The following is a 25,149-nucleotide window of genomic DNA, read 5'->3' as shown; positions in this document are numbered from 1 at the left end:
CCAGGCCGAAGTAACTGACCAATCCCTAACAACAGCATACGTCCTAGCAATAAAATAAAATGACTTCTAAGGACTGAATGTTTTTGCGAACTTTGTATACGGTGCCCGGTTTTAGTTATAAACCGACGTTAGCTTCACGTTCATGTCCTACCATGGCAACAGCCGAAAACATATTGCTAGTTTTTTTTTAGTGGAGTGGATCGCCAACCGGCTTGTTTTCATTGGCAAAATCGTTCAGCAACATGTTTGGCATATTAGGTGTACGTCACATGGACTACTACGATTGAGAGAACTTTATGTATGTTGAATGAGTTTTATAAACCCCGAAGGGCTCTTGGAAGATCCACCCGTAGTAAAATTAGCGATTGCCATGGAGGCGCAACCATCACATCAAAATCCCAGGAGGTTTCTGCTGGCGACGTTACCCAGTTCCAAATAAAGATCACCAACGCCAAATAAGCAACATTTTAACCGGTAATCAAGATTAATTCAATCCACGGCTAACAAGCAACATCACAAGTGAAGTTGTAGCGTGAAGCTCAGCGACTACTGCTGACAACGTAAGTCATGCTTGCGTGCCTTCACCATTGTATTCAAACGAATCACGTGGTGTGCCGTTCTCTTTCAAACCCGGGATTCGATCAATAGGGGAGTTTCAGTAAAAAAACACATTGCAAATCATGCAAATTCAACATTTTCAAACCAGTATACTAAAACAGAAATGCTCAGCGATGCAAAAGAAGGATAGATGTTACTTTTCATTATACACATCTCTGTTGATACAATCCCTCACATATTCTATTCCCAGTTATACCTGCGTAAATGGATTAGCCTCTTTTGATGTTGACATTCAGACTAAAATCACGTGACATGCTGTTAAAATTGGCTGTTGCATACACTTTCGCCGGTCTGGAAAATGTGTTTAGTTAGCTCTCATTCAAGTAACAATGCAGATTTCCCAGTGGGAGTGAAACTATTCGACTCTGCCATTAAAAAATAGGGGTGTTTTGAGCAAAAAAACGAATAACCCTGGAGTGCACACAACACACTGAATTTCGGAACAAATCTTGCATTATTTACAGCAGCAGAATACCACAGTAATAACAGACGAAACATGGAAACACTATATATATGTATTTCGGCCTGAACCCTCTCTATTGCAATTCCAGGAATTACCCCCCATATGTGCAACCATTTTCCACCTTGGTACCACCCAAGCCTGAAAACAAAATCTTAATACCACGCTGAAGCGTTTGGTAATAATATAATGATGCTGCGGACATATTCTTAGAAACATGTTCAGCAGTGCAAGTCTCGAATCAACTTCTTTAAGGAAAGTTCAACTTAGCCAAATAAAGAAAACATTGTCAGCTGTGTTAATGGCCAAATGTAAGTCAACCATTCAATAATATCACAACCTTCGGTATTATAATTACGTTTTGTTAATATGCGTTATTATTTGTGTAACATACAATATATAATATGCCAATACTGTATCAATAGTATTTCAATTATTGCTGCTTATTGTGGGAACAACGTGTTCACTATCACAAAAAGTAGGTCTTAAAATAGTTCTTGTGGAAAAGGATATCCAAACAATTTAAAGTCCATTTTATATAATTCATATAGTTTAATTATGTCATCTGGTGGAATTTGTGAAAAGTATTTTAAATAAATATTTTCATCCGAACTGTTAGTTGCATGAGTACTGAAATTAGGAAAAGATACGTTGGTTACGCCAATGGAATGGAGAAAATAATTTGATTCCTCTACAATATTTTCGAAGTGACCAATAAAATCATAAGAATGATCACACACCGCACATAATTTATGCTGGAAATCCCAATGGACGTTAAAACTAGACTTGTTTTCAGAGTTTAACAGAAAACGAACGAATTCGGGAAACTTTACGCGCGGGTTAAGGGTGTTACCATATTTCTTAGTAGTTGCATAAGAACGATAAAGAGATATTATTTTTCGTCCGGTTCTCACAAAAGCTTTATTGTCCGGTATTTCAAATTTATTTCTGTATGCAGACAATAGTCGCTGAAAAGGGTGACGAACAAATAAAAAGGAAGTGTAGTTTTGCCTTCTATGTTCTGTTCGAGAAATAGTTGGATACTTATGGGCATGCACTGCAAAGTGGTGAATACCAAGTGTACTGTTGCGAACTCCTGATAAAACTAAAAATATGCGTTTCCAATTTGTGCAACCAACTTTTGGAATAGAACAGTACAGGATATTATAATCGTCATTGATGATAGAAGTATTCGCCTCCTTGGATTGGTGGTAGTATCTGTTATCTGATTTCATATCTGTGCAAATCCTACGGAGAAGCTCTTTACGTTTTCTCTGTATTTTGTCCATTTCTCTACTCTGTATGAACAAAATAACACATTCATTTTAGGGAATATGATTTACACAAATCCAATGATGTGTGATTGCCTTTAGTTGTGTGCATGTGAGTATTATATGTATTAAATGATTACTTCAACGAAATTTGAACAAGTTTTTGTATATTCATGTTGCACTTTCACGCTATATTGCACAGACCAGGCTATAACAAGTGTATAAGCTATAGATGATTATAGATCACGCCATATAATACACATTATGGACACACATATACAAAGAGCTGCTGAGTATATCTGTTACTGATAAACGAAAACGTACCATTCCGTCGCCAGCGACGATTTGTGATTTGTTAACTATACAATTTACGTAAGCGTGTTCCTGTGAATCGGGAACCGTTTTCGACAGCTTGTACATCCCTAAAAAAAAACAGGCATATGGTCGCATTCAACGTAGAAGTAGTATAGATTTGTAATTGACGTAATTTATATACGTGCTTTTGAATAACGTGCATTCATTCTTCACGTTGGCCTATTTTTTTATGCTGCATATATCAAGTTTCAACGGTAAGAACAAAGTTGCTTGATAATTGGTAAAACTAAATTAAATCAGATATCATACATCACTTTATGCGTACTAATTTCAGACATCGCCCTCAATTTTATAATACCGTAACTTCATGAATCAATAAATCAATCATCACGTGGTATGGCGACATATTCAATACGACATTTGTCTTGTATGACCACAATGTATTGATTAGTTGAATAGTCTCGTAGTAGTTACCTGTGTATCCGGTAATTAGACATACAGCTAACACCATACAAATAAACAGGACCAACTTCGTTTGTATTTTGCATTCCATGTTTGTCTATAAATTAAAATGTTAATATAATTGCACACTATGAAATTGGAGTATACTTTAACAAAACTAATTACTAATCGTGCTTGTATTCGAAAATATTGGTTATTTTTAGAAGTGAAATTATTTTCTTCACCAATTCTCACTTTTGTCAGGTTTAAAAATTTATTTTAATAAGACTGAAGCAATGATTCTGAGAAATTGGTGGCAACGGAAAGATACCCTGCTATTGGTAAAATGGCCTGTGTCACCTATCAAGACTATCAAGATTGTAGTTGTCTTTCTTTTCTTACAACTCTACAGCTGCATATCAAATAGTTTTCTTCTGGAATATGCGAATCCTCACACTAATTGGTAAAATACAAATCATTAATTCTGTTGTTATACCCAAATTCCTTTATATGCTAAAATCTGATTAATATTATTCAATCTGATGTCAAAAAGATTAACTCAAGATTATCCTTTATTTGGGGGTCGAGATAAAGTTGCGCAATACTATGATTTGTGTTATACAAAAAGCTTTTAAAATTAACTGGGTTAAAACGTATTAGTCGTCATATTGTCATCATGGAAACGGTTCCTAGATCTTTATTTAAAACCACTGGGGGAATAACTAAATTTTAGATACAACCTCTCAATAATTTACCACCGTTTTATTGGGAAATGCTAAATGTGTGGAATAATGTTATACAGTATGAGTTTATTTACCCTGCATACGAGATTATATGGAATAATAAAAACATTCTTATTCAAAATAAAAGTATATTTTATTCAGATTTAAAGGATCTAGGAATTGTTTATATAGCTGACATCTTTAATGAGGAGGGTAAGGTTGAAAATTTGAATGACTTAATACATTGGGGGTAAGCCACAATAGTTTCTACGATGGCAGGGTCTCATTGCGGCTATCCCTAAAGACTGGAAAATAAGTAGACCAGTTTTTGTGCGGCCAGATCAGTGTATATGGTCGAAAGCAAATGATTAATCTCTTTAACTGTACCCCAAAATTTAGCCGTATACTCAGTCCTTCTATAGAGACCTGTTGGGGGTAGAAACTGGATGGTATTTGTTTTATTCAATGTCTTTTTTTTGTTACAATTTGCAGTACTCGTGAATTTTAATGGAGATAAACCATAAAATCATGTACACAATACTATATGTAGGATCTTTATTAACTGATACATGGCCATCGGCCCAAAACAGTAAATACAAAATATTTAAATTATTTACAATATTTCAGCGGCTACACTATACTATACTATGCTACAATGTATATCACTGTCAATCACCTTTAGTTATTTCTGACATGTGTACATTTTGTCATCACTTTAGTGAAACTCTGGTTCATCTATTTTGTCACTGTCAAGTCAAGCCCCCGGCCACTTTCAGCAAAACAGATTCTCCAAGGTGATGACAGATTCTCGGACCTTTTGAACCATTTAATTGTAATTGTTAAAGTGTATCTAGCAAAATTAAGAAATAATTACCGTCCTTTGTTGCAATTAAAGCTGAAATCAGTTATATAAGAAAGATAGAAAATATGATTTCTAGAAGAAAAAAAAACACGTTACTGTTTCTAGAAAAATGGGTCAATTTTAAACCATAAAACATGCGTCCAACGTCACTTCTATGTTTTGGTAGTGAACCCATTAGTATGTACAGCCTTAATTGTTTTTTTTTGTTTTGAGAGATTAATGTACGGAAAGTGTTATCTATTATGTAACTTTTTTTCAATTTTATGATAAAAGAAAATATCAACTTTCTTTTGTACAGCAAAGCCTATAATGTATATGATTGTCTATATTTGAATACAAATAGGACAGTTTATTTGTTTACTACACACTTATTGACGTTTCCTAGTTTCTTGAACTCACAATTTAATTTACTTGTATTCTGTCAATTCAACGAACTGGTCATGGTTTGTGAGAGCCTGGCAGATTATCCTAAAAATCTGTCACTAAATGATATAAGCATGAAATTTGGTATGAAACATCCGTGGGCACTATTTTATCTCAAAAAACAAACATGTTAGCCACCTAAAATTTCCAAATGACCGCCTTTTTTCAAGATGGCGGTCATACGGTATTCTTGAATTGAAAAAACTAAAGGTGCAACTGAAAATAGCATATTTAACATGTGTAAATGCACACAAATGGACACCAAAACGGGCCAAAACTACAAAAAGGCCTCTCTGGACCCCTCAACAACCACCTTGCAAAGAAATGTAATGATCAAAAAAATACATTAACATAGCTTGGTGCACCTTCGGTAAATGAGTCTGGCAGTTCAGGAACTTTTTTCGCTCTCAGATTCACTGATTATTTCTCCCGCCATTTTAAAAACTAAAGATATTAGATGTATCAATGTATATATATTGTTTTTTTGTAATCTAGAAACTGACAATGTTTAAGACCGAGTGTTCATCCTTATACCACCTTAAATTATCTAAAGCACATAGAGATATGGGATGGGTTCATAGTAAATTTACCCCTACTCCTAGCCCGTCATCAGAATGTCCTGGCTGTGCTTTTAAATAAATATCTCTTGAAGATTAAACGGTACAAATTACTCATTCAATAATGAATAAGCAGTGTTTTATTCAATTGAAAAACAAGAGCGCAAAATAAATTATTGGATAATGAACACTTACACTATACTTATTGGGCGTCATTTTGAGAGAAACATGGGGCCCAGGGGCACCGAAGTCCTTTGGAATTAAGTAGAACTTGGGAAGCAGACATACATGATTTTAACTGCTACTGTTCAAGATTCTGACTATTAATATGTTCAAAATTCAGCAAGTAATCTTCAGATGAATTTAAGGAATCATCTTTGTTACCCAGTATAAGTACACTGCAAGTCTTAGCACGAGTGCTATCAACTTCACTTGCTTTATATTTAGTTCCATTCAATTCATTATCAAGTACAGTGTCAAGTTTATTATCAGATATATTGCAAAGTAAATTATGAGATTCATTATTAAGGGTTATTTATACCCTCATTTTTGCGTTTGTGACTGTTTCCTCAATAATTACGTGACTGTTTTTTTATGAAGGCAGGCTCCTCAGCTTGTTTGGTCAATCTGCCTGTTCTCTGAAAAAAAGAAGAAACACAAAGAGGTTTAATGAAAGCACCATGTCATTCATACCTACAATGGATTTGTAGCACATTAATTTAGAGGTCTAGATTTTGAATAAAAATAATGATCGCACAAATAAAGTACTGGCATATACCACGCATTCGTCCACTATCAAAACAATATATAATTTAGCTATTAAGTAGCATATGCAAATCATCCACACGAGCAACATGGCATGCATATTATATCAGATCTGTTGAGATGTTCATGAGATAATCCCAATTTAGTGAATAAATAATATGTAAATTAGCTAATTTACATATGCAAATTATTCCCAATAATATGACATGAAGATTACATCAATGTATATGCCTACCAAATTTGATCCAAACCTGTTGAGTCATTTAAGAAATAATCCAAATTTAGTAAAAACAATATGCTATTGACAATTTACATATGCAAATTAACCCCAATAGTAATATGGCACACATATGTACATCTCTATAAAATTTGGTCAAAATCTGTCGAGTTGTGCATCTATTACAATGCATATCCCTATCACAGTTGACTCAAAGTGCAAATATGTCGAATTCTTCAAGAGATAATCATAATTTAAGAAAAATATGGAAATTAGATAAATTACATATTGTGCATATAAAACAGATTTAGCCCAAAAGGTGCGAGGAGTGTCCCAAAGCATGTGTAATCAAGTAAATAATTATTTCTATTAATGACCGCAGTTACAAACGTATTTCAGTTCCCCCCCCCCCCCACACACACACACACGCACACGTATAAGCCGATCGAGCATGGCATGGGTGGCCACATCGGGAGCCACATGCTCTGACTCGCGCGAACAGTGAAGGGTCTAAATTGCTAAAATACAGGATTACTCAGAATAAATATTAACAACATTAATATCAGAAAAGTATTAACAAAAATTCACGATAAAACGACACACTGTTAAAATTGCAGAGGCAACGATAAATTCACGCTACTTACCAGGAAAGTTGAGCGAGAATGAACTACTTCCGAGTCGCAACCAATCATGTCGAAAAATTACAAATCACGTTTCGTGTACTTCAAGAGTTCAGTGTCTGTCATGACATACCATGCGATGAAAGGTGGCTGGACAGAGCTGTTTTCTGAAATTACAGCTAAAACAAGGTCAGCTTGGACGTTCATTTGCGAGACGTATAAAAAAAATGCAGCCAGTGATACATTTCGAAAATAAAAATAAAACATAAACGCAATCAGAAGGGCCGACCACGCGCGTTGTAAATAAATAGAACGCGTTGTGACACAGTCTCACCAGCCTCTTTCACTCACGCAATATAATTATGCTATTTCCCAGGGCACTTATATTTAATACATTGACGAAAAACACCACAAGAAAAATGTAAATGAGGCTTGTAATTACTAGTAACTCAACTCGAACGCAATATTCATCACTGTAAAAGTGGATAAATTCGAACCAGCCAGCTCATGACCGGAGACGTCCGGTCGTCTTCGTTGATAACTCGCCAATTCACCATAATCGTTGTGGTAAACTGTTTAGCTGATTTTTTCAAAAGATGGATATTCAATTCATTTTTCGTCTTAGCCTTGTCTTTTCGTCTTAACCGTCGCAGTCCGCTTCATTGAATGTTTAGTTTGATAATTGATATAAACATACATTAAACATAAACACACAAGTGTGAGACTGTTGCTTTCAAGTTGTGTTAATACAAAGATGATTTAAACTTTCCCTTCCGTTGCCAACGTATTCAATATACCGAAATAGCATGTGTGTGCGTTTGCGTGAGTGAATGAAGCAGGTGAGATTTCTTGTCGCAACGTGTACTATTTATTTCCAACGCGCATGGTCGGCGCCTTTGATTTCGTTTATTTTGTTCTTACATTCGCGAAATTTATCGCTGGCACCGCTTATTTTGTCATGTCTCACAACTGAATGTCCATGCTTACTTTGTTTTGTCTATATTTAATAAAAATACATAAGTCTCTACAAGTGTTGGATATATATCAACATAATGCTATCGGCAACGCTCGAGTTCGTTTTTTTCTTCAAAATGTTTAATTTGAAAACTACAAGTTCACAACATCGAGTCACGTTTCGATCGGTTTTTATGATTCACGGGGCCAAGAAAACAAGAAAACTCCATGCACAGATACGCTCAGGCAAAGCAAACCATGGAGCTAAATTTTTTTTGTAGCTCCATGAGCGAACGGTACTTTCGGTGAAATGTCTAGCCATCTGTATGACACCCTACAGTTTTTAGCGGCCGGTACAACAGGGCTGTGCAATGCATACTGTTAGTACCGGTTTAATATTCTCTCAGTTAAACTCCGTAAAAACATGTCAGTACCTTCCGATGATGTTGAATAATATGGCTTATTGTTATCGAAGAAACGAAACGAAACGGGATGACATACATAATAAAAAATAAACTGTAATCAGAGAAAATGGGTTTTATACGCACAATATTTACAAAATATTTGCCGAAACAATATTTGTATTAGTAAATGGCTCGTTTCGCTAATTGCAGATAATCGAAAATCTGTAATCAGCGAAACAGGGGTCCTACACGTACAATATTCACAACTGTCGGACGGAATTTGGCCAGTATATCCACCTTTCAGTCGTGTATATCATTACATAAAATATTTGCGGAAAAAAATATTTTAATTAGTAAATGGCTCGTTTTGCTAATTACAGATAATCGAAAATCTGTAATCAGCGAAACAAGTGTCCTACGCGTACAATATTCACAACTGTCGGTCGAAACTTGGCCAGTCTATTCATCTTTCAGTCATGTATGTAATTACATAAAATATTTGCCGAAAATGACAATATTTTAATTAGTTAATGGCTTGTTTCGCTAATTACAGATAATCGAAAATCTGTAATCAGCGAAACAGGGGTCCTACGCGTACAATATTCACAACTGTCGGACGACACTTGGCCAGTATATTCACCTTTCAGTCGTGTATGTATGTAATTGCATAAACATTTGCTGAAAATAACAATATTTTAATTAAAGCTGCAAGCAGCGTCACAGGGGCCCAAGCTATGAAACAAACATGTATATTCCATAAATAATGACGTCACTGGATTGCCATTAAGGTAGTTTCCATGTATTTACCTGGTTACGGTTATCGAGATATGTTTTTTTAAATATAATGAGCCATGTGCTTATGCATATTAATGACCTTGCATGACCATATATGGTCAACTGTTATTTTAATTAAACCTCTTCAACATTGTCATAATAAAACATGATTCATCATCCTAATGCAACAGTGTTTGAGATATAACGATTACGCATAATAATGAGCTCACGTGACCATATATGGTCATCTGTTATTTTAGTCAAATCTCCTGTTCAATGTTTTCATAATAACACAGGATTTCATCTTCCTAACTGCAAGTGTCAGAGATATGACAGTTATGCATATTAATGAGCTCACGTGACCATACATGGTCATCTGTTATTTTAATCAAATCTCTTGTTCGGCGTTGTCATTATAACATAGGATTCATTTTCCTAACTGCAACAGTGTTTGAGATGACAGTTATGCATATTAATGAGCTCACATGACCATATATGGTCATCTGTTATTTTAATCAAATCTCTTGTTCAACGTTGTCATAATAACACAGGATTCATCTTTCTAACTTCAACAGTGATTGAGTTATAACAGTTATGCATATTAATGAGCTCACATGACCATATATGGTTATCTGTTATTTTAATCAAATCTCTTGTTCAACGTTGTCATAATAACACAGGATTCATCTTTCTAACTACAACAGTGATTGAGTTATAACAGTTATGCATATCAATGATGTTAGAAGTCCCCATCCCATGGGTGCCCGGCCACGTGCCCTAGCAGTGTGCTATTGGGGCAAAATGATGTATCTGATGACACAAATGCACACACAAAATTTGAAAGAAATCGGACTAATTCAAAACATGTACTTGCATAATTTCTATTTTCACAAAATCCAAGATGGCGGCCGAACCACGTGACTTACCGAAAATATATTATTTTTCTCATATGTAACAATGTTCAGGTATGTTATATTCACAATCAACAGTTAATTGGTTGAATCACCTCTGAGAAACAAATGCCCAAACTTTTGGTCAATTTTGCCTGAATTCCAAGATGGCGGCCAAACCATGTCACTGATCTGAAATCTTTTTTTAGTTTTCTGAAAGAGATTAATATAGAGATGCCATGCAGCAATATTGAAGATAATCTCTCAAGTGTGGCATGAGTAAAAAAACTACTTTCCAAAATGGCGGCCAAACCACGTGACCAATCATAATGAATTTCTCAAATCTATATCTGCTCTATATGTCGAAGCTATTACTAAATACGAGAACATTTTACTTGGCTAAGAAGAAGATTTTTAAGTGTTTTTTGCCGTTTTTAGGAAAAACAAAATGGCGATAAAAGTCACGTGAACGCTAAAGTTTGTATTCCTGATATTTATTACACATGAGTTGTACTATATACCATAAAAAAAATCTAGACGCCTAGACCCTCAGAAAGTGGTCTGAAAGCATGTTGCACCAGTTCATATTAGACACTATCAGGATAGAGCATTTTCAGACTATTCGGTTCAGCGGTTTTCTCAAACGGCTCGACGAAAAAAAGTTACGGAAGAAAGAAGTAGATTTTGATTTTTAAAACCATCATTTATTCCTCAATAACTTAGTTACATATATACATGTAGTACATTATTTCACAATTCTATAAAATCGAAAAATTGACTGTACAGTATGGAACATTTATAATAAGTGTAATAATAATCCTCTAAGAAGTACATTTATTAAAATATTACAGTCTCATTAAAAATGCTATATTGCCCAAGCACGAACCACCAGTAGGACAAAACAAACTCATAGCCAACTAGTTTTTGACATATTTTCTGAACTAGCTCAAATAGCGGGAGCAGACGAGGACATTGTAGACATATGTAGACACAGAGGTGGGATGATAATTGCAAGATTTTAAAAATTCGCCAGTAGCATAGGCACCATGCAGGATACGCCATTGGAGATCTCCCTCTATTTTTGGCGTTGGGGATAGATAGCAATTCTTGAAAACAGGTGTGATGTTATTAGGTAGGGACAGAAGATCTTGCCACACTGTCTAAATGCTCGGGATGTTTTTCATGCATTTGAGAGTTGACAAGAAAACTGTATATTTCACCTTTTTCCTGTTTATAAAGGGGACAGTTAAGTAGAGTATCACCAATTTGCTAGAATAGCTCTAGTGAGTAATTGTTGATTGTATTTAAGTCAGAGTGCTGTTCTGTGAAAAAGCTGTTGATTATTCCTACAAAATCCTGTGGAAGCGATTGTTGTAAGATGTAAAGTGCTTTCTCAAGTACACGCATGGAATATATTGGCACCATTTGTTTTATTTCAGTTCTGTTATACCAACGCCTTTAAGTTAGATGAATTAGGTCGCCAATAGTGGTAATACCGCCCTCTGCAAAGTGTGTATAAACGAAAGGCTCTTTACGCACAGAATGTACAATTAAATTATTATTAAAAAGAGGTTCATTTAGAACAGACGATGGACGATCTTTTCTGAGTGTTTGAATTGATGACCATATTCTGAGAAGTTCACTGTAAAATCTATTGCTATCATACAAGAGAATGATAACATATTTGTGACAAACAAGTGTTTGTTATATTTGAAGCTGTTAGTTTGTTGGAGAAAGTAGTTTGTAAAGTGAAAACATGAGTGACCAGAGTTCAAGTAAATATATCTTTGAATGTATTGTAGACGGAATGCTTTTATACGGCTGGAGAGGTGAACTAGACCTTGACCACCAAATTTCAGTGGAATGTACAGTAGTCTGCTGGTTTCCAGTGGCGACCTTGCCAAAAGAAATCAAGGAAAAGCTTCTCAATGTCTTTGATAAAATTCTTTGGTGGACTGAGACAATAAAGACGATGGAAAATCTTAGTTGCTGCTAATTGATTAATTATAATGACACGTCCACGATAGGCAATGGCTCGGGCGTAGCGGTTCCACCATTCAAGTTTTAATGTCACCTTTAGTATGGCCTCATCCCAGTTCTTTTTGTTATATTGTGTTGTGTTACCAATATAAGTACCATGGATTTTGAGCCCCTCGCTGTTCCATTGAATGTTCATGGGAGAGTCTATTCAACCTTTCCATGACCCGACCCATAAGCCTTTTGATTTTCCATAGTTTATACGTGCATTACTAGCTCTTTCATACACATCCAGCCACTGTGTCAGTTTGTTAAAGTCCTCATTTCTTGTAATGAAAAAAATAACATCGTCTGCATATGCAGAAAGTTTACACTTTTGTTTGTTTGATTTTGGAATAAAATATCTACGAATGTTTCAATCGCTATTGTATAAAGTTGACCAGAGACGGCGCAACCTTGTCTAATTCCACGAAGGAATGCGACGGGAGCTGTAAGGGAGTTATTTATGCGAATTATGCTTTGTGTATCTGTATATATTAATTTGATGTAGGAGATGAATTTCTCTCCCAAACCAAAGGCAGTTAGAGCGTTAAACAAGTCGTTGCGGTTTACTCTGTCAAACGCTTTCTCCTGATCGAGAGCCACAATTCCAAGTGGAGTATTAGAGTACGTGACAGTGTCGTGAATGAGATGGATGGATAATCGGCACAGAGAAGGCTGATTGGTCTCCAGTTTTTAAGTAGTGTATTGTCTCTCAAAGCTCGGCGACAAGATAATGGTAGCATGCCCTCAGTGATGGAATCTGAGAATACTTCATAGAAGTCTTTACCAAATACAGACCAGAATTTTTTTATAGAACTCTGCTGGCAGTTCGTTAATGCCAGGAGTTTGACACAAGTGTGACAGCAGTAGGCAACTCCTCAAACGTTATTAAACCATCACACATTGATGCAGTATCAGTATCAAGCTGTGGCAAATCTGCCAAAATCTCAGCCTGTGCTTCAGGCGAGACAGGACATGGTGAAAACAGATCGGAATAAAACCGCCTTGTTAAATGACACATTTCATTAGTATCTCCTGTTAAATTATTGTCATGATTACGTAAGTGTGTGGTTGTTTTATGAGAGCCTCTACTTTTTTCAAGATTGAAAACAAAGCTACATGTGCCATCCGATTCATTTAAAAGATAGTGACGTGATCTAATTGTTGCACCGCGTGCCTCGTTTTTCATGTATTCTGTTAAAATGTCTTTTTTTTGTTTATATGTTGCATGTAAATCCGCACTAGGATTTTCATTGAGACGTGTCTCAAGTTCATACGCAAGTTTTTCTTTTTCCCGTTTGAAGTTCAATGAACTATTGCATGTATATTATTTGGTTAGTTCTTTAATGTTATTTTTTCCAATATCCCACCACATTTGAATACTGTAAAAATGTATCTTTTTATCCCGCCACATTGACCAAAAACCACAAATAGTGTCACAATACGCTGTATCATCAAGAAGACTTGTATTTAAACACCATAGTGGACTGTGATTCTCAACCTTTGACAATCTTATGATCAGAGCATTGAAAGGAAGGATCAATGGACATACATGTGACTTTTGATGACAATAGTTTATTTATGTAGAAAGTGTCTAGTCTGGAGCGGCTGTTGCCTCTTGTCCACGTGAAGTCACGTGCATTGCCATGGAAACGTCGCCAGGAGTCAACAAGTTTGTACCGACTCAATATATTATTAAGCAGTTGCGCCGATTCAGGGTGTGGTTCCCTCGCATTTAAGCGATCTAGATCTGGGTTCAATGTACAGTTGAAGTCCACAGCCATAATAATAGGCTGAGAGTTACCAAGGTCACCAATATATTTCTTTAACCTTTGAAAAAAAGCAAGACAGTCAACACCATTTGTAGGAGCATAACCATTGAGTATGTGGTAAGACAATCCATTAACAGTGATATTCAAATGAAGCAGACGCCCATTGACAATGCTATGTGCTGAGTGTACATGTATTTCTTTGTTTGGATGTGTTAAAATAGCAACACCGCCAGATGTAGTACTACCGTGAGAAAAATACATTGGTGCGCGCCATACAACTTCAATGGGAACTGAGTGCGTTTCTTGCAGAAAGAACAAGTCAACTTTGTGATTTATTTTTAGAAAGTTAAAAATCTCATGACGTTTAAGTGAGTCATGACAACCATTGACATTCCAAGATAATATAGAAAGAGAGCTCATTATGTATTATACAAAGTGTAAAATAACAGACATTATGATTTATGTTTCAATAAAATCTCAGTCTTCTTGTAATTTAACAATTTTATTTCAATCAACAACGGACGTGTATCAGTGCAAAAATTAAGACACCGGTCAAGAATCTTTTCAGACCCTTTCATAGCCTCTAGAAGATCAGTAAGTCGGTGAAATGAAATTAGTTTTGACTCTGGGATATGCTGAATATCATCAGACATTTCAGAAGTGAGAGATTCTGTGTCCGATATATCAGGATCATCACCTATTGTGGATGACCTTGATTGCGGTAGTGAGTTGCAACTAGATGCATGACCAAGAACCTGGGGTGGTGGAAAAGGGAAGGGGGGTTGAATGGGGGGTTCGTACCCCCCCCCCCCCCTCTTCACCTGATATTGATGACCTATATCATCGTTGTTGTTTCCATTGTTGCATTTGTCATTTTCAACACTGCTGTGTTTATCATTATCATGTTTATCCTTGTTTTTATCATTATAATTTTCACCACTGCTGTGTTTATCATTATAAATTTTACCACTGTTGTGTTTATCATTATCATTTTCACTGTGGATTTTATCTTTATCATTTCAACACTGTCTTTTTTTTCTCTTTATCGTTATCTTTTTCCCCAATTTTATGTTTATCACATTCAATGGTTACAGCATCTGCAGTAGTTTGATTTGCTTCATTTGCTTCCATATCAATATTATCATTTTCATTTATGATATTTTCAGCCACAGTTTTACTCATTTCTTTTGGACAATTCTTACGAATATGTCCGATTTCTTTGCAACCAAAACAACGCATTTCATCTGTAGATATGTAAATAGAATAAGGACGGCCCTCAAACATGACATGCATTGAGCCATTTCTCTGATAAAGAAACATTGTCTTCTATGCCATTAATAGACAATGTATATAATGATAGTAACAACCATACATATATATTGGTTTTAACAACTATTTCTCTCTTGGTCTACAGAAACAGGATGTCCTATATTTTCATACAGCTTTAACTTAAGATTTAACTTTAAGGCGGATATTACAAATATGCCTCAATGAAGATGTGCCAGAGGAAAAGGTTAGCAAAAACGTTCCTAGAGCTGTTGCAATGAATGCAGTTTTTGTAATAGGTCTTGAGCATGTAAATAACCTCGACTTTTCAACAGATGATAATGGTATTTATGGAAAACATTCATCTCTTTCAGAAAAATTAGAAGTTGAGTTCAATGAAGCAGGCAAAATTGAAGCTATAACTATGCTGGCTCGAGGACATAACAAAGAAGAACCCAGAGATAACATATTTATTGTGAGAAGGCAACACAGTTGGCACAGAAGTAATGATTTCAGTCGTGTAATAACTAAAGTTGAACACAGCAGGTCTCATGCCACTAATTAACCAATGGCTGCTCGTTAAATGCCTTGAAAGAACCAATGAAATTTTTTAAATATTTTTTTTTATTAAGTGCTCCCTGTTTGAGGGCGTAATCACCTGGGTCAAAGGTGAGACCAACATGTGGTCTTTTGTGTACTACTTAGCGGCTGTGTACCTGTGGGTTTATTCTGTGTGTATTTGGATGTTCTAATCTTGGTGTTTTTCCAGTGATTTCTCTAGGTGCAATCAAAATACAGGAGGTGTTTCTTGTTTACCTGAGATTTGTAAGAGTTTGAGCTGACCAACATGTTAGTTTTTTCATATGGTTGATTACTGGCATGTTGATTTCCCATTTTTGAGCCATGTTTTCAACTTTCTTCGTCATTTTCATATAGCAATCTCGTCATATGTTAACATTGTCGTCTATGGAAATTCAATTAGTGGTACGAGCCCAGCAAGGAGTTAATGCACTACGCAATAATACAGTACAAAACACGTGCACAAATCTGGATTTGTCACCTCATGGAAACAGCAAGAGTAAAGATAAAGAATTGTTTATTAGAATAAAGCCATCAGTCTTGTTACATGTCAAGGATAAACTGATGCTACAAAAAAGATAATCCGTTCATTTCATGGTATCGGTGGAGTTACAGAATTCAAGTCACCTAGAGATCTACCAAGAGATCGACAACAAATGTATAATGCTCTAAGAAAAGTTCCAGGACGAATTAAAAACCGTAATACTGGTCCACCAAAGACTCCAGACTACTCATGTCTCATGATGTTGGTAAACACAGGAAATTTTGTCAAAGACGTGTCACTTACTGTCAAATCAAGAAAAGGAAACATCACATTGCCAAGTACATCTGCAGCAACAGACACTCATTTACAATGGATCAGAACATTCTGCAATGGGCAGAATCCCAAGACTCAACTGGAGATAGACATGACATATGAAGTTGGTCCTTACTACACAACAGTTCTTACTATGGCACACCCTATGTTTGTCTTCCGAAAAAAACCATTAAAGCACCCAATTGTTTTGTTGGTATGATGACATCTTGCACAAGAGACGACGTCCAAGACTACAAATATCTTGCATCAAATCTACATGGCGCTAAAACACTAATATATGGTACCGATGGTGAGCTGGCAATGGAAATATGACTTGAGAGATCATTCCCAATTGAGGATGTTCCACAAATCACTCAAGCGTCCATATTAGATGCTTTGATCATTTAAAGTGGGATATGCAGGAGGAACTAAAACAGCTTCATGTAGCAAATGAGAAACCGAGGGAGATAGTTCGAGCCATTTTGGGTGGAGAATTTGAGTGAAAGGTTTGGTTGATGTTGATGGCAGCAATTTTGACGAGGAGTGGTTCAAGTTAGAGAAATGTTCCCTGCTACATTTGTGGAGTGGATGAAGTCAACAAATGAAAGGGTTCGATCCCATGTCAACACTATTCGTAAATGCATGATAAAATAAGTGCGGGTTCATGCTGGTCTTGGCAATCCTCCAAATAAATATGACAATCAGAGAAATGAATCAGTCAACAATGTAATTAAAGAAGAGATTGGTAGAAAAACAGTAGACCAGGTACATATTCATGAGTTGGTAAAAGAAAGAATAGTTGAAGACCAGAATAATGAAATGATAAAGGCAATATATTGCATGGGAGAGTATCCTTTGGCAGATAACTATAAAAAGAATGCAGTCACTCCTTTGAAGTGGTCCCAAATAACACCAGATCAACGAAAATCATATATAAATAAAATAATGCTTATGAAACCCGTGAAAGATCACTTTCTGGTTGGAGACACAGAAGTAAAACTGTCTGTAACTCTTGATGAATGTGACATTGGACACATGCTGCAGCAATACTTCATAAATACAGTGTGATTCCTCTGGAAAATAATAGTTATTGTGTCACAGAATTCGATGAAAGTTTTACAGTGAAACAAATAAGATCATTGATGTTTAAGTGCCACTGTAAGTTATTTTTTCGTACCAATGGACTTTGCCAACATATAATAGCAGTAGCTGAGAAGGCACATGTACTGAAAGATGTGATTGAGATCTACCAAAAAAAAGGAGAATAAAGCATCTGCAGTAGTATTCAAAATGCTGCCTATCAATGCTGGTGAAAAGCATGCAAATAGAAAAAGAAAACGCCTGAACAACATACAAAAACTACCAATTATAGAAGAAGATCCAAATGACCTCTCCCATCCGAAATTGCCATTATATACCGCATACTACCATAATGATGAGCCATTTGATATAGTTTTCATTAAAGATTAACCTCAAGCAACTCAGTGCATTAGCTGTGAATTATCATTGCCACGAAGAATGTCAATATTACCCATGGATATAGTCTTTTCTCATCTGGAGCGATGGAAATACCCAGTAAAAGATGTAAATGGGAAAATTCAAGAAAAGAAAGTGACAAAGTAAAAAACAACCAATCGTGTGTACAGAAACGACATCCTTACTTTTGGAAGGGAATCATACGAATAGGACAAAATGTTGGGCACAGACTAAAGGAAAGTCACAAGAAGCTAATAAAAGACACGTTTGGCCTTCAATTATAATTGTTAATAAAATAGCTTATATCGTATTTCATCATGTCAGTTATTAGTCCCTGTCGGACAAATTCAAAAGCGAATTTTGTATTTTGGTTTTGTTCTTCCGTTGTCATATATATACGCCATTTTTTTCTCATTTAGTTAACCTTTCATCGACTGGCAGCCATTCGAAATCGACATTTTAACATGGGTTACTGATGAACATGCACTGATGTTATTTCATTCCATCGGGTTCATGCTTCAACTAATTTTGATATGAACGGACATAATGTTTTGTGCAAATCGTTAAACAACCAGTGAACTCAAAACTTGTCTGTTTTGTAGTTTTGTATCTAACCAGCAGAATGTTACATGTTGGGATTCACATTGGATACCATTATATCTCAATTTGTGATTAGTCATAATCGATTAAGTAATTGACAGGGAATGTCAAATCACAACCTAAATAACATTTCATAAACGAGTACTCAAGTGAAGGAATGTTTCTCCTCCAAAATATGCAAATTCAAGGTCATGTGTCATATTGTCATTTTGCTATTTTCATTTGTACATAAGGATGTCAAGAAATTCCCATGTTTTATTAAGAAATGTTGTTTGTTCAATTGTTAAGTTTTCTACCAGATACATATTTCAAATGCACATGGTTCAAGAAATGTGGACGAACTATAACCTGGTTATGATACATATATCTAGTTCCAAGAGAATTAATATACCGTTTACTAAAACGTTGAACTGGAATACATACTCCGTAGTCACGCAATATTCAATGAATATATACTGGCTATGAATTGTTTGCAGATCTATAACTCAACTGCAAAAACACTACTTGTATTATTGAATGATACCTTAAAATGTTGGCTGTAGACAACATCATATGAGTAGTTAAAGCCGTGTTTTGGTTAGATAAATCTATGTATGCGTTATGGTTAGCCGTCCATTTACAAATGTAGCAAACGTTTGTTGTAGTGTTCAATGTTCACGTTTTATCGTAATAATAAAAATACGGACTATACTAACTTTCAATGCACCAGTATTCATGTAATTTATTTAGTTACGTTTTATTAAGGGAATACATGTTTTTATAAATCGTGCCAGGCATGAAAAACGAAACGAGCCATTTACTAATTAAAATATTGTTATTTTCGGCAATATTTTATGTAATTACATACACGACTGAAAAATGAATATACTGGTCAAGTTTCGTCCGACAGTTGTGAACATTGTACACGCAGAACACTTGTTTTGCTGATTACAGATTTTTGATTATCTGTAATTAGGGAAACGAGCCATTTACTAATTAAAATATTGTTATTTTCGGCATTTTTTTATGTAATTACATACACGACTGAAGGTTGAATATACTGGTCAAGTTTCGTCCGACAGTTGTGAATATTGTACGCGTGGGAAATTTGTTTCGCTGATTACAGATTTTCGATTATCTGTAATTAGCGAAACGAGTCATTTACTAATTAAACTATTGTTATTTTCGGCAAATATTTTGTAAATATTGTGCGTATAAAACCCATTTTCTCTTTTGCAGTTTATTTTTTATTATGTATGCCATCCCGTTTCGTTTCGTTTCTTCGATTACAATAAGCCGAATAATATGTTTGCACTCCGACACGACTGACATGATTGACCGCATTACGATTTCATGTGCATTCGCACAGACCATCCACGCTCAGGCGATGCGACGGTAATTAGTGCAATGTCGCACTATCAGCACCGGTTTAATATTTTCTCAGCGACACGCCGTAAAAACATACTTATCCTCTAAATGCACTCCATGATGCAAGACACTCGGGATACGCTAAGAGTTATTACTAGCATTGTATCGAGGTTAACCTTGAACACACGTTCCTGTATCTCGTGTATTTATTCCATCGTGATTCGATGAATAGCCATATGTGGTTCATAGCTCTCTTGTCGGCCCCAGAGGCGACTGACAAGATACAAAACCATACTACGAATATAAATAAAAATGTAAAAATCAGTTGTCAGTCGTACAAAAGAGCTATGGAACCGCTGCTATGAATATAGCCGCTGGTTGTTGCCTGTCAGTGACCAGTTCGTGCAATACAACAGCGCAGCAAAGTGTTCAATTCGCCCAATAACATACACTACTTTATTAAGACAGCGTCCATGTAATAACAGATACACATCACGCATTGTATTCTATCAAAACAATTATTATACTGTAATTTTCATAGCGAAATTTGAGACATCAAATCACACTGCCATATCGTTTTATGCGTAACTGCGCATACGTGATAAATTCAAATTAGTACTATTTTCTATCATTAAACAAATAATTTATGCGATAAACCATCACAACATACATGAACACATTAAATAATATACATTCTTTATTATGAAACTACAATTTGATAAGAGAAGTGTGTATCAGAAAAAATAACACAAAATGTTTACTATGCAAATTTATTATCCCTTGTTTTGCGAACCCGCCGAATGAACAGAAGCCGAAAATGAAATAAAAATAAACTTTTATTTCAGCGTAATTTTCGCGCCCGCCGAGTTGTCAGCGCAAAACATTGCTAAAAAAAACTTATTTTTATTTTCATTTTTTTCCGCTTCCCGCATAACAAACCCAAGTTGCATTTTCGTGGGAGTATCATGATCAAAGTACCGAAGTCTCGCACAGATTAGAAAAAGGTTATACATGGAATAAAATGTTATTTCATTTCTTCTCTCCGATCAATGATCTCACTTACAATTTTTTGAGAATCACACAAATCTAATGGGAAAAAAATTAATTTTATTTTTTTTCCGCCCTCCTCAAAAAAAAATTGCCTTATAAAAACTCGAGAAACCACGAATAAAAAAGTCCGGCCTAATTGGGCAGAGATTACCTACACTAGAAAAGCCTGGGTTTGGGGGCCAAAAAGTGATTTTAAAATGATTAAAGCCAAATAAAAAAAATGCCCTGGAGATATTTACACAAGCTATCATAATGCCAAGTTTCAGAAAAATAGACTGAAGGGTTTTTGAGCTACCTTTGTCTACAGCACACGGCCTACAGATTGTGATAGCATTAGTTTAAAAAAAGTCCAGCATTTCAATTTTAACAGCAATAGAGAAAGGAATATGCAATATTTTAGTGTAGGTCGCCGCCATATTGATTTTTTCGGGTGGCTAACGTGCTTTGTTTATTGTTTGGACAATATATGTACCACGTTTGCTTGCATCACCAACCGAAGATTTTTCCATATTTAATCTGCTGGGCTATGATTAAAAATGGCTAAACTTTTAAAAATTGCATGCAAATTATTTACTTCCATTTCGACAACTTTAATTTCTTATAATGACTATAATTTTAAAAGTTTAAAATGCTGAAATAACATTGTATTTGCCTGAACTGAAAAGTTCTAGAACAATTATGAAATATATTTCGCAATTCTAAACAAATAACTATTTTACATATTTTTGATTAAATATATAGAAATGCCACAACATTTTAAATAGTGCAAATTGTTCAACTTTTTGAATGTGACTGGCCACCACTGACCATGCTTCATGGTGACGAAAAGACTTGTGATAAATGTTGATTATGATTCCCAGGACAGATAAACCGTGAAAAGTTATGTTTAAGGTAACAAAAAATGGAGATTTGGGTTCACTATGAATGACCACCTTTCTGGAATCATAGCCAGTAATGATCAGATCAATTTCACTTATGATTTTGATAAACAGTTTTCAGCAGTCATTGATGGTTAGACATGATTGATTGTAGTCGATCATAAAAAAAATGTGTAATCACGTGTAGTGCCTTAAAAAACACGTTAAATATATTTGTGTGTTTGCGATTACAACAGTTTTTAGTAATTTTAAAAATAAAGCCGATTCAGCTCGTCTGGCTTAAAAAATATTGGAAAAAGCTGACTACTAGCACTTAATGTACCAGTGTTCTTATTTGAAGAGATCTAGACTTTATTACTTGCGTGTTTACTAGATTGCTATCTGCATCGGTAATGTCCAGAGAACATGACATTTTTACAGATATTGAGGTTAACGACACGTTATTGTCATCTCTACAACATCTCTATAGAAAATACCAGTCCATGTGGAACCAAGCATTTCAGCTGCGCAGTTCAAGCCATTGTGTAATTTAGCTTGTATACCTATATATTGTATATATGGTTGAGTGATGCCGGATTCTGAAATATAAAAACGTCACTTCAGGTTCTAACCCATAACCGAAAGAGAATGTGTCGTTACTAGAGGGACATTCGCAAGCCGCATGTCTGACGTCACAGTCAACTACTTACATGTGAACTCACGTATTTTCTTGGTCAGTACGATCTGCCCAGGAAAGATTACCCGGGAACGAGTACATGTCCAGCAGCAGCGCTCAACATCAAGATGCAATTTCTTTATAAAGGTAAGGTCATAGAAATATGTTATGGAATAGAGGTAATACTGCAGGTAATCAAACACAAATGTTTCCCATTAATTATAGAATATTTACTGTCATTTTTCGTATGCAGTTAGTGTAGTGTAAAACTTATTACTGACAATCAATAATACGATGATTGCTCAATATGAGTATACTTTAAAATACAAACTTAATTAAACATAAAACCAATTGCGATACTGAGACGTTGGACTAGTAATCAAGTGTGTATTGATTTCTAGACCTAGTAAACGGAAGTCAACACGACAATTTTCATTTCCTTCACTCCAGGTCATATGTTCTTATTGAAGCAGCCGCCACTGAGATGCACTATTCTCGTGTTCATGACGGTTTTACTTGTAATGTAATTCAGTGGTCTAGTCGTTTGAAACAAAATCTGCGATTAAACCATAAATGTGATAGACCTTACCGTGAAACCTCAACTTCCTATAACTGGGTGGCATGTGCCGTGATGCGTTGTGGAATATAAAGCCCCCTAACTATCGCATTTTTAGCATTGACTACAACGTCAACTCATGAGCGCGGTATCGTCAGAGCCCCAACCCCAAGTTCATGAATTTATAATCAAACAACCTGTTCATCTACGGATTATTTTTCAGAATCAATAATCTATTTTGTTGGATACAAAATTAAACATCTACAATAGCTACTTATTTTTTTCACTATTTCTGTGTATATTTGCCTGCGACTTCAATCCGCACACCCTAACGTACATCGCTAAACATAAAAATTTCGTAACGAAGTAATTTGCATAATTGTTTACCATCTTCAATATCACCAGACAAAATCAACAAAATACTTTATAACGAACCTGATGCGCCGTACTTGGTCATTTTGAATCAAACTTCAATTAGTGTATACCGTATCTTTTAATTATGACTCGTTTAGTCTGCTGATATAGTTTGCGATTCATGCATATAATTCAAATGTTGCCATTACTTTGGTGAGTTTTTCTTTTATATGGCGATACATAGTAATAATTATTATGATGCTTAAGCCATGTAATCCCTCCCCGCTCTATCGCGAATTGTCGGTTCAAAAATGCATGTGTGTTTGCGTTTACAAGTGTTTTTAGTAATTTCAAAAATAAAGCCGATTCAGCTCGTCTGGCTTAAACAATATTGGAAAAAGCTGACTACTAGCACTTAATGTACCAGTGTTCTTATTTGAAGAGTTCTAGACTTTATTACTTGCGTGTTTACGAGATTGCTATCTGCATCGGTAATGTCCAGAGAACCGGACATTTTTATTGATATTAAGATTAACGACAGTGTTCTTATTTGAAGAGTTCTAGACTTTATTACCTGCGTGTTTATGAGATTGCTATCTGCATTGGTAATGTCCAGAGAACAGGACATTTTTATTGATATTAAGATTATCGCGAATTGTCGGTTCAAAAATGCATGTAGTCACCCCTCCACTAATCTATTGAAATGTTATACTTTTATTGAAGTTTCGATGCGTGTATATGTGTGCAAATAGTTTTGAATATTACACGTCATGACAAGGAGAGGTCATCGTTACTAAAAATATTAAATTAAAATTTAACAAACTGCCCAAGATAAATAAAATTGCGAGAGTCGGGGGCTCAAAGTAATGAACATATCCTAAATAATATTTGAGTGAGTATTTTTGAGAGCATCATACAACGCATAATTTCTTTGGTACCCACAAACATCGATGTGTTAGGCACTGGACAGGGGATTTCTTTTACTCGCTTACTTTCTTCGAAAAAAACAACAGAAAATCATACGCACGTCCAATTATAACAGATACATGCATAATCAACACACCAGAACTAAGTATCACCCTGCAGGGCAAGAGAGATTTGCACGTGTCGTCATGTTTAACAAAGTTATAATTATAATTCAGATGAGAACAGTGGTTTTTTGGGGGGACAGCTTCCAGTTGCGTGCGTATACACATCGCTGGGACTATTTTCCATGCTAAAAACATCTAAATAAAATATAAAGGCATGGTCAACACTGCATTTTCATTCACAATAAGCTCCGGTTCCCCATGGTTTCCGAGTAGTTGCATTTGTGTTTCGCCCATGCCGGACATTTGTTTCCAAAAACGATCGTTACATACTCACACGTCTGTAACTGGCCATAAAAAGTATCTCAAATCAAACATTTATCATAAATAATCTTTAAAAACGTTACTCACCGGAGATTTTCCTGAACGTGTAGTCTTGTCGATTACTAAACTTAAACAATATGGAAATATACCACACCT

The 25,149-nt window shown here is 35.4% G+C and overlaps 1 protein-coding gene across 1 annotated transcript; it reads right to left on the bottom strand.

The window, feature by feature from the left end:
• Positions 1-1,563: 1,563 nt before the first annotated feature.
• On the bottom strand, positions 1,564-25,149 carry LOC144350660 (carbohydrate sulfotransferase 8-like). Its single transcript, XM_085498333.1, has 4 exons — positions 25,081-25,149; positions 3,139-3,223; positions 2,674-2,771; positions 1,564-2,376 (listed from the first exon to the last, which is right to left on the bottom strand). Exons 2-4 carry the CDS (start codon positions 3,215-3,217, stop codon positions 1,564-1,566), a joined length of 990 nt encoding a protein of 329 aa, XP_085354459.1. The 5' UTR covers positions 3,218-3,223; positions 25,081-25,149.

The sequence above is a fragment of the Saccoglossus kowalevskii genome, chromosome 4 (assembly GCF_978046115.1).
Source record: "Saccoglossus kowalevskii chromosome 4, keSacKowa6.1, whole genome shotgun sequence".
Taxonomy (NCBI): Eukaryota; Metazoa; Hemichordata; class Enteropneusta; family Harrimaniidae; genus Saccoglossus; species Saccoglossus kowalevskii.
This window is presented reverse-complemented; position numbering and strand designations above follow the sequence as displayed.